This window comes from Coffea eugenioides, chromosome 4 (assembly GCF_003713205.1).
Source record: "Coffea eugenioides isolate CCC68of chromosome 4, Ceug_1.0, whole genome shotgun sequence".
Classification (NCBI taxonomy): domain Eukaryota; kingdom Viridiplantae; phylum Streptophyta; class Magnoliopsida; order Gentianales; family Rubiaceae; genus Coffea; species Coffea eugenioides.
Genome location: NC_040038.1, coordinates 1,981,710 through 1,993,114, shown reverse-complemented (window position 1 = coordinate 1,993,114; position 11,405 = coordinate 1,981,710). Strand labels below are relative to the sequence as shown.

Below are 11,405 nucleotides of genomic sequence, written 5' to 3'. Positions count from 1 at the left end.
AAGGTTATTTGATTTTTTTGTTTTTTTTTTTGATAATTTTGTGGGCTGGGCTTTAAAAGAATCATATCAACCAAGAATGAGCCCACTTTACCTGAAACAGCGACGTCCAGGCGCATTTTATTCGGGTTTTCTTCACGCCCATTCAGGCCGTCCGTTGAAAGATGCGTCCTTTCACGCCTTTTAGGTGAAAACCTAAAAGGCGTACTCCTTTGAGCTGGTGGCCTCATTCAGTGCCAGTATTCCGTTTTCTCTCAATCTGGCGGAAATTACTAGGCCTTTGGATTAGCTGTTTTTTTGAGATGTTTTTGAAATATTTTATTATAACAATGTATATGAAAAACTTTTACTATAGATATTTTTTTGTGATGTTTTCGACGAGATTTTTGAAATATATTTTTGGGTAACTTTAAAAAATAAAATATTTTTATGGGATCTTTTAAAAATTAATACTAGCACCCACAATCACCGCCGCCACCGTCCCTACCCACCACCACCACCCCCTTCCTCTTCCTCCTCCTCCCTCTCCTTTCCTCTTCCTCCTCTCTCTTTCTCCTCTACCTAGCCCCTGCCCTTCCTTCCCTCTCGATCTGGTCTTGACAAGATCGAGGCCTCTGGTATCCAAATCGCGACCCGAAAACTGTGACCCTTTTGTTGCAACTAGAGGCCTCGATCTAAGGATGGGGGAAAGGAGAGGGAAGGAGGAAGGAGTAGGAGGAGGAAGAGGGAGGGGGCGGTGGTGGTGGTGATAGGTGAAAAATGTTGTAAAATTTATTTATTAATTTTTGTGTATATTTGTGAATTATTTTTGATATAATGTATGAATCATATGTTTTTTAAGTTATTTTTTATTTATGCATTATTATAATATTATATTTTAAAAATAGTTCAATCCAAACGGAACCACAACATTTGGCAGGGTGACTTGGTAAAACAATCATGTGCTATTCAAATGGAGAAGAGCTTATTTTTTAACTATAGATGTTATGGGGGTGTGATTAGCATTGCAAAGTGGATTAATTACACTGTATACACTAATATAGGCATAAGTCCCTGTCTTATATGTAAGGATTAAAGCTTAAAATTCAAATTGATATTCTTTAAAAAAATTAAATTAATATTAATTGTCATGCATTTATATTTATTTGCACTTAGCAGTGTCATTGCAGATTATCTTGAGCAATTGAGAGATGACATGTGGAGTTTGGAGATATGACATTTTTGTTTTAAGAGCCATTTGATAAATTGGAAAATCCATTTTTGATGTTAGTGGTCAGTCCGTCAAAATTCAGGAACACTTGCTTATTCGAAATTCCCGGGGCTTGTCTTCTCTCCTCCCATCCACCAAAACCCTGCACCTCTTAAACCCCTTCCCCTAATCTTTCATTTCCAGAATACATGCAAGTTGCAGACATGCGAGCACTCAGAAAAGTCTTCTCCAGCAGAAATCACCTCTGCAATCTATCATCCCGCAAATCCTCTTCACATTCCTCTTTTGTTTCTTTCAAACCTCTCCAAAACCCTGCACTTTCCCGCCAATTCCACTCCTCGCTCCGCCTCAAATCCTCCGATGAACCCATCTCCAGCATCGATGCTTCGACTGCCTGGACTGCCGGTTCAAATTTCTCGTCTAATGACTTCCCTTCAACCTCAAATACTCCGTATAATGATCCTAATGTGGAGGCGTTTTACGACCCCGTGTCCGGCCGTGTGAGGACAAGGACAACGAGAGTATTTAGTAGTAGTGCCCTCGAGAAAAATTCCGAGTCGGGTAGCGAAAGTGAAAGTTATGGGAAGAATGGTGGTAATTTATCGAGTTGCGACTTCCAGGATGCTGGGGGAACTAGGGTTTATGGGGAGATTATAGGGACTGGTGGTAAGAAGAAAGGGAAGAGTAAAACTGTTTGGGTGTGCTCCGAGTGTGGGTATTCATCTGGGCAGTGGTGGGGTTACTGTCAGTCGTGCCAGAAGGCAGGTACCATGAAGCAGTTTTCTCCAGGAGTAGAGAGTAACGGTACAGGGAAAGTTAGCGGATTTGAATTCTCGGAGAATGTGGCGCGGGCGTGGCTACCACAAAATTCTGCTGATACAGTGCCTATTAGGTTGGTCGATGTGAATAGGGGGGTCAGCCCATTGGATTGGCGAATTCCTTTGTAAGTCGGGGTGATTATTTATGTTGCATTGTAATTGTATGATCTACTCTTGTAGTGATTTGGTTGATTCTTGTGGCTGCCTTTTTTTGTTGTGCTCGTAGAATAAAACTTGACTGAAGAATGATTAGGATTGCGGCAGTGAGCTTTGCATGGAATTATGGTTCCTTTGAATTTAATCATATGGTGGATAAGCTTTGATTAGCAATCAAAGAATATCTAGGAATCCTTGATCACGTGAGTTGCAATACTAACATTTTGAAGGGTGCTGGAAATAGTAATTTCTTGCAAAGTGAGCTTGAATTGTGCTAGAGAACTATGTTTTGGTAGCACCATCAGTGCTAGATGACAAATTACAGGTCATAAATGAATGATTAAATTTTATGTTGCTTGTATATTCTACACTCTTGCTGCTGGAATTTGTATCTCTGAAAATTGCAGATTAAAAATGCTTACACAACCTATAACCTTAGCTTCTGCATTACATAATGGTGATCGAAAAGTCCATATGATCTGGTTACTCTATCATGGACCACATGAAGTCAATTATGGTATTAGCTGCATTAAATTGTCTGAGAGAGATGAATCCTCATAAATATGTGGCTGGAAAATGTGATCTACAATATTGTTTCGGCTTCTCCTTTTTGTTATTTTTTTCCCTCTCAACAACTGTTACTCATCATGACAAATATTTAGGTCTGGATTGTTTGGAGCTGAAGTTGGAAGGGTTCTTGGTGGAGGTCTTGTGCCAGGTTTGCTGCCTTTGTATTTCTTTCTTATTTGGTTGATTGCTTGTCTCTTTTGAATCCATAAAGAGTCTTTCTTGTCCCAATTTTCCTTGTTAACAGGTACTTCTATAATTTTGGTGTCAAATGGATGTGTTAGCATCATCATTGGTGCAATTTGAACTAGTTCCATTAGTTTAGGTTTCTTGCCCTCAGTCAGACAGGATTTTACTTTCCAAATACTTGTTGATTGTTGAACTGTTGATATTCCATTACCTCTACAAGTCAAGACACATTTTTTAATTGAAGCTTTCAAACTTTTGCACTGACATTTTCCCGTTTCAGGTTCTTTAGTTTTAGTTGGGGGTGATCCTGGTGTTGGGAAGAGCACACTTTTGTTACAGGTACGGAATTTCTTTAAGAGTTGGTTATGCATAGATGATGAATTCATGTTTTTAATTGATCCTCTGGAATTTGTTCACTGCTGTTTTCTGCTTGCTTGTAATCTTTGCTGACATTGAAGTTTATTTTGTCAATTGAAGACTGCTGCGATAATTGCAGAAGGGCATGCAATGGGTGGAACAGCTCCAGTTGTTTATGTGTCTGGTGAAGAGGTTAGTGTTTTTTCCATCTGGTAGGTTTGTATTTGATTGCATACTGCAGAGCAATGTCATGCTGGCATGACTGCTTGTATTCCAGTTAGAAATTTGGGAGTTCTATTATCGATCTTTTGGTTAATGAAATAAACAGAGATACTAGTTATTCTTGTCTTTTCTTCTTTTCATTTTCAAATCAGTAAGAAAGATTTCTTTCTTTTGGGTTTTTTTGATAAACATTCAGGCATTCTAAATGAACTGTATAGATTTGAAACTAACAAGTTCTCTGGCAAAAGGATTTTAATCTCTTTCCTGTCAAATAATTTGTGTTTACTTTGGAGTGCGGAGAAACGCATTGTTTATTATCTCAATTTTCTGATAGGCTACAAGTCTAGTTCTTTTCTTGTACATTTTGGTATTCATTTTGTTATATTTCATCAAAATGCACATATCAGCATGGTGATTTAGCTAATCCTTCTTCTTCTACCTTTTCTTTTTCTACTTTTTTCATAAACTCACTGCTGATTTTAAATTTCTATTCACGGCAGAGCATTGAGCAAATTGGCAACAGAGCTGATCGTATGAAAATTGGGGCAACAGAACTTTTCTTATACTCAAGTACAGATATCAAGGTGCATTCTTCTTGGATATCTTATTTGCTGCCAGTCATTTTGCACCTGTCTTTATGTAGGTTTCATTCAAGAAAAAATCTTGTGATTTACCTGTTGTTAATCATTGATTTGGCCTTTCTAAATGTTGAATTTTATTACCACCTGTCATATTAAGCCCTTCTTCTTCCCCTTCTTTCAGGACATTTTGGACAAGGCTCGACCTCTCTCCCCTCGCGCTTTAGTTATTGATTCTATTCAGACAGTTTATCTACAAGGAGTGACTGGAAGTGCGGGAAGCATCAGTCAGGTTCAGTACTGTCTGGATGCTTTAGTTAGTCATGTCAAGTAGTAATGAACTGTTCATATGCAGTTCAAATATTTTGGATGGAATTAACTATAAAGGTATCTGAAATCCAAACTTTCTTTTCTATATTCAAAGTAAAAGTTGTCATTATAGATTGACTTTTGATTTGGATGTTGGTTCTACTTTATAATGGAAATATATGGAACATTTGTTCTTTCTTGTTATCCCTGCGTTCCTTATTTTTCATGTTTCAGTTATTAATTTTCTTTAATGGCACCCTGGAGGAGCGGGGTGGCAAAGCCTTAGCTGATTCATCTGTTATGTTTGCTGATAAAATGTTATTTATGGCAGGTAAGAGAGTGCACTTCCGCTTTGCTACGTTTTGCTAAGACAACAAATGTCCCTGTTCTTTTGGTGAGTACGTGTTAGGAAAAATACTACTAAGAGAGCACCATAGCTGATGGTATCCATAATGTTATTCTTTGTTATTCAAATTAAAAAAATCTAGATTAGTGCCTCTTTTTGTCTTTTTCATTTTGTTTTTGATCTTGCAACTTTAGAGATGTGGTTGCACTTCTTTTGTGTTGTATTGCCTTCTGCAGTGCAATTTCTCTATCATCTCTTACTCTTTCATTTGGGATTTGTTTTGTAAATATTAACTTGTTGATGTAGTGCAGTTGAAATTAGAAAATGCCCATCAATTTCCCATTCAGTCTTTTTTTGGTATGGCTCTAATTGTAAAAGTTATCTTGGTCACCATGTAATTCATAAATTAAATTGAGGCAAAAATCTTTTCATTCTTTTTGTTTTTTCAAAATTAATTTTTAAATGATTCATATTGCTAAATGGTGTTTGTTTTGAATAATCATTTTTGTGATATTAGTCCAAAACTTGTAATGCATCTTTGGAATGTTTTGTATTCCAGCACTTCGACTGGCATCTAGAAGTTTGTCCAAGATGTTTTTTTGCTATCAATGAGAACTTCTCAATACATGAGCAAGCAAAACAATGTATGTTCTACGATACTGTGCTTAATCTTTAGGATTAACATTGGATATTCCTTGTCTGAAACAGAGCCTGTGAACATACCGGAATGATTCTTTTGTTGACCATATTAAGAATCGGTGGCTTTGGTTTGATAGGTTGTGATGGTCCCTTGTAAAAATTTTGCCTTACCTGCATGAGCATTGTTTTGCTTTTATATAGCTAAAACAAAATCTGTATACCATAAGTAGTAGTTCTTTTTTGAGAAATTTTCACTTTGATATGGATAATAGTCTGTCATTGTCTTCTTAATCTTTCAGGCTGGACATGTGACTAAATCTGGTGACATAGCTGGACCTCGTGTCTTGGAACATATTGTTGATGTTGTACTGTATATGGAAGTAGGTACACTTTAGCATTCTCTTTCTCGGTTATTGAGTCTTGCTTATAGTTATTGTCAGTCTTGCTTATATGTGCTGGTTTCCTAGTCAACATCTTTTGCTCATTGGAAGTGACTAATAAATATTTTTTTTCCAGATAAAAGATTTCATTTTATCTGATGGTCGAAAGTTGTTTTTATTCCTAGAATGTGTGATTTAATTCTATATTTGTAGCCAAATTAAAGTATGACTGAAAGAGGAGCTGACCCATGTCTTTATTCAATGTTGGAAATTCTCTTGATGGTCTTGATGATTGAAAAATGATTTTTCGACTAAATTAGGTAATGAATTCTGCTGCTGTTAATTGCAAGTATTTTGTTCTTTGTAAAAGTATGCATAGATTAAGGAACTTGTGCATGGTTGGGAGATCTATGTCGTCATGTGCATTTGCTTGCATATTTCTTTTGTTTGAAAATGGATCTGTGTCCGTAAATACTTTTTGGTAAAAACAGCAAGTTTCTGTCTGGTTTTATAAAGGTTTTAGTTGCTCTTGCTCCAGTGATCTTTCTTCATTTTTTACTAGCCCCTTGTCTTTTTCTTTTTTCCCATTTCCTGACTATTATTTTGTGCATCTCCTGCCTTTTGCTTGGAAGTAATTAGCAGTTCTTTTTCCATGTGACTTCTGCTTAACAATGAATAACAATTTCAGGGGGAGAAATTTTCATCTCATCGATTGCTTCGATCTGTGAAGAATCGTTTTGGAACCACAGATGAGGTGACTAATGGTTTCATTATTGATCTACATTTACTAATGAATAATCATCACTATATGAATTTTTCTCAACTACCTTGCCAATTATCTCCTTTTCTTTTATATACTAATAATCAATATTAAAATTGTTCTTGTAGAATCTTGTAACTTTTACCTGGAAAATGTTTGTCATTTATTTTGGCTTAAACACTATTTATTTCTGCTGTCAGCTTGGAGTTTTCGAAATGTCACACTCAGGATTACAGGCTGTTTCAAACCCCAGTGAGATGTTTCTAAGTGAGGAGTACTCAGATTCGGAGATTCTAGCAGGGTTGGCTGTTGCTGTAATTATGGATGGTTCACGCGCTTTTCTCATTGAAATTCAGGTACTCTGTAATCTTCTTTTAGTCTAGTTAATGTTGATTTTTTACTTAGGCATCATATACCCCTGAATCTTAAACTCTTTTTCCCCCAAACGAGCATTATAGTTCTATCATCTTATTGGTCTCAATCTATATATATGGTTTGTGATTGTAAGGATAAGTATTCACCCTGCTAACTGCAACGGAACTTGTTGGGTTGTCACTTCACTTCAGTTGCCTGATAACTGAAACTGCTAAAATAGACATAAATGGGAATTATTTATGAGCCTTTGTTTGCCAAAATGGCCATGACTATTAGGTGGTCTATTATAGCCGATAATTTGTTCTGAGTTGTACTTTTACTAGTTCTCTTGCTAAAATTAGTTTGAAGTAATTGTCATCTCACCAATTAACAGAGAGGAATATAGTTCTATGTTACATAATAAAGCTTAAGCACCCTTGTCGCTGAATCAATTCCCATCAGCCATTCACATTCCTTGGTTATCCTTGTATAAATGTGGAATGTATGCTTAATCCACTTGAATGAACATGAGCCTTTTTTCTCTCCAACACTTAGTCTCCAAAATAAGTACCCCTCTCAATCTCCTCGGTGATTTTCCCTGAAAAAACCACTCCCACTTTCAACCCCTTTATCTTAATTCAAGCACAAGAAAAGTTGTAGGGCTTCATATTAGATTAGATATTGTTAGAAGTTTGTCATCTGTCACCAAAATGCAATTCAATGTTGAAGATGTTATATAAAATGTTACCTTGTTTATGGAATACATACTCAAGAGATTGGTTCACATCCCTTATAAGCCTCTGTGTCATACCTTAGATACACATTTGCCTTCATCATTTCTGAGTTTAAGAAAATGCACATTGTAGAGCCCTCCTTTGAGAGGGGCAAGAAACTTTATGGTCATTTAGAACTTCTGTCACCGTTCTCTCATGATTATTTCATTTTGCAGGCATTATGCATAGCTGGCTCTCCAATTGCAAGACAAGTGAATGGTGTTCAAGCGAGCAGAGCCGACATGATCATTTCAGTGAGTTATTCTTTTGTTGCCTTGAGCTTGCATTTTTGAGGAGGATCTGATGTTTGGAGTTCACGTTTGAACATGGGGTTTATAGAGTTATTCTTGCAGATATATAACTGAAACTGTTATTAGAATATTCTCGTGGTTGAAAACGTCCCGAGGCAATGTCTTTTCCTGCATGGTGCAACTTTCTCATCACTGAACTTTTTTGGTCCTTGATGGTTCTCATACTTTATTGGTGACAGGTGCTTGAAGAATTTTGAGCTTTCTTAGTTTTACAGTTCATTCAGCAGTAGCTTCATATCCATGAAATTTGACTACCATCATCATTTTGCCATCAAAACACTTGTATTCCTTTTGTGAGGATCGAGAAAGATGGTTTTATACATCAGTGTTTAGATTGCGAGGAGTATGCATAAGCTTCAAATAATACTCCCTCCGCTCCACTATTATTGTCATAGTTCACCTTTTTCCATGTCCCAAAATTTGAGTCCCACTGCAATTTTTTCTTTAACATTCCATATGTACCCTCAAAAGAGATATTGATAAAATAAAAATCAAGTATGATGGAACTCACAAAAGCAATAAATAGGCATCCAAATAATCGGTGCATGGGGGGCAGCAGAAGTTTTGGTGGCCATAAATAGGTGCGTGTTTGCCAACAGCCTGAAAATGGCTTTCAATTTGTATGGACCCACGGAATCTTTTTACAACAAGGTAGACAGCAATTAAGCTTTGGTATTGGTCAAAGGGGGCACAGTTGGAAAAAGATGTCTCACATTGAAATTGATGTCTCCCATTGAAATCTACCAGGAATACTCTTTATATCAATTTTATCTTCGTGTGCTGAAGCAAGGAAATGAGCTGACCCTTACCTATTGTATTGTAGGTTCTTATGAAGCAAGCTGGACTGAAGCTACAAGAGAATGTAATTGTCACCCTTTTGTTTATTAATTTCAACAAATGAATATCTTGAAGGCTGTTGCAGTTTCTTATTTCTGATAGAAAAGAACATTGTGACAAGTAAGTGTAGATGATTATGTGGACAATGAAATAAAATGTGCCCTCAAAACATTTTTCTTCATTGTTAGATGAATATTAGCTTAAACAAAAACAACTGGGCATTCATAATATGATCATATCTTCTTAAGAATAAGTTATTTTCTGTGAAGCATGTAGAAATTCTCATGATTGAAAGATTTAATCTGTATTGTGGTCATTCATCTTTTTGGAATTGGACAATGTCCTGATAAATGGCCTAAGATGTTTGTCAATGACCTTAATCGATAGCTCATAGTTTGTACATTTGGTTGTTTATCAATTTTTCAAAATTGTGTATGTTAGTCTGCTGACTTTTTGCAAGAGATCCTGAACTTGTTTACTTTGTTGTAGGGCATTTTTCTTAATGTTGTTAGTGGTGTTAGCTTGTCTGAGACTGCTGGAGATCTTTCAGTAGCGGCTGCAATTTGCAGCAGGTATGCCTTTAATTTTGTTGATCTCTAATACGTATTGCTCTAGCTATGTTTGATCCTATTTGCTGTTAAAGGAATGGTGGTGCACAGTTTATGTCCCATCATTTTGTTGCACAAGTCATCATAGTCTATTCTGTTACTGAAGTTGTGACGCTATGTGGGTCTAGGTTGAGCAAATCTTGTTAGGTTGAGTCTCAATTAGATGGCCTTGGAATCATGGAATTTTTTTTTGGTTTTGTTGGGGGTGGGGGGAGAGAAATGGTTCTTTGCTGCTTCTACAATGTTGAGTGATTGACTTAACGCATACTTGGTTCTGGAATGATTTCTGTGTTCCCTCTTGCCATGTGGTACTGCTTCTCCCATCTTGTATAATGTGATGTAAAGGTTTGCTCAATTAAGCTTCTTATGCCCTTCCAGTTTCTTGGAGTTTCCCATTCCCCGTGGTGTAGCATTCATTGGAGAAATTGGCCTTGGTGGGGAACTTCGTATGGTATGTATACTGATGTGACTCTAATTTCTAAGTTATGATCTTTCTTTTCCTGTAGTGTATGAAAAATAGCCTTTTGTTGCTGTTTGGGTGATGATTTTAAAACTCTGATGAGTTAGTAAAACCAGTATTTGAGTGGTCAAATGGTACAAGCAATTGTGCCTATTTCTGATAAGTTTAACTATTGAATAATGCATTTTGGTCTGCTTCTTTAGGTGACACTTTTTTTTACTAGTTGTAACCTATGCTTCAGTTGAAAGCAAAAGTATTCTATTTGTGCTGTCTGTCTATTGAGTCCTTATTGATGGTGTCTTGCCCATCTGTTCAGTTGAAACATCAGACGTGTGCTCTTGGTAACTGCAGGTACCAGGAATGGAGAAAAGGGCATCTACACTGGCAAAGCTGGGTTACAAGAAGTGTGTTGTCCCGGAATTGGCTGAGAAATTTTTGTCGACCTTGGATCTCGAGGGAATGCAGATATTGGCTTGTAGGGATCTAAAGGAGATGATTAACACGGTATTTTCGAAAAGGTTGAGACAGAGCTAGAGGAAAATTCTGTACGCATAATTTGTAAATCGGGTTTATGTTGTTGGCGCAGAGCAAGAACCCGCTTTCCATTGGGAACTGTGCTGCTGCATTAATCTGATGCTTCTGATGTTTATTGTATATAGTAGTAAAAGCGTATTGATGACTGACTGATGGTGGAGTTGAAACTTGAAAGTAGGTGGTGGTTTGGTTGGTTCATGAGAAAAGATTTGCTTTTATTTCAGAATGATGTGGAAGTTCTGCTTCTTCATCCGTCCACGCGTTTGTTTGTTGTTCTCAGCTTTGTAGTTTGTACCTAACTACTGCGTCCGTCCTTGGGCTTCTGATCTTTAAAGAAAAAACTATTTAATTTGGTGTCTTGTGTGGAAATGTTTCCTTCTTCAAGAAAAAGATGATTGATGTAAAAGTAAAAGGGTTCCGTAAAGCTAATACCTTCTGTAACAATTAACATGGAATAATTCGATCCGGAGCGGAGCTTCCTGGAAGATTGGAGAAGAAAGGGACCAGACCTCGGGAGCGTTCAAGGAGAGAGAGGCTAATAGCCAGCCACTAGTCAGTCAGTCTTTAGGACTTGACAAAGCTAATCCAATACCAACGGTAATCATTATTGCTCCCCTTAACCACATTTACATCTACTTTTCTTTTTTTATTTCTCAAAAAATGAAGAAAGGAAGCATTATATTTCTTCTGCGTTTATGATAGACTAAAAGCAAAATATTTTGGAATAAAAAATCCAATATCATCATGTACCCCCTTCTCCTCTTGATAGTTGATACCCTCTCTCCCTCCATATTTACATGCAAGGTAAATATACATAAAATAATTAAACCCGCCCAAGCTTTTTCAATCTTACTCCTGCATTCAATATAATACTGTAGTTAGTTATAACAATAATAATTTAGTACTAACTTTTTTGCAAAGGGAAATAGTACTGAATTCGACGTAAGACAAAAACTCCACTCCAGGCGTGGCCGGTTTCTTAGTCAATGGGTCAAAATCA

General features: G+C 36.8%; 1 protein-coding gene across 2 annotated transcripts; it reads left to right on the top strand.

Annotated features, from left to right (window-relative positions):
• Positions 1-1,321: 1,321 nt before the first annotated feature.
• On the top strand, positions 1,322-10,661 carry LOC113768461 (DNA repair protein RadA). Of its 2 annotated transcripts, XM_027312823.1 has the most exons (15): positions 1,322-2,150; positions 2,844-2,899; positions 3,218-3,276; positions 3,415-3,486; positions 4,017-4,100; positions 4,279-4,386; positions 4,735-4,797; positions 5,688-5,768; positions 6,457-6,522; positions 6,729-6,884; positions 7,832-7,909; positions 8,790-8,828; positions 9,293-9,375; positions 9,790-9,862; positions 10,223-10,661. In XM_027312823.1, exons 1-15 carry the CDS (start codon positions 1,396-1,398, stop codon positions 10,403-10,405), a joined length of 1,956 nt encoding a protein of 651 aa, XP_027168624.1. In that variant the 5' UTR covers positions 1,322-1,395; the 3' UTR covers positions 10,406-10,661. The 2 variants fall into 2 exon arrangements, with proteins under 2 accessions (XP_027168624.1, XP_027168625.1); XM_027312824.1 differs by lacking the exons at positions 8,790-8,828; positions 9,293-9,375; positions 9,790-9,862; positions 10,223-10,661 and adding an exon at positions 8,009-8,137.
• Positions 10,662-11,405: the final 744 nt, after the last annotated feature.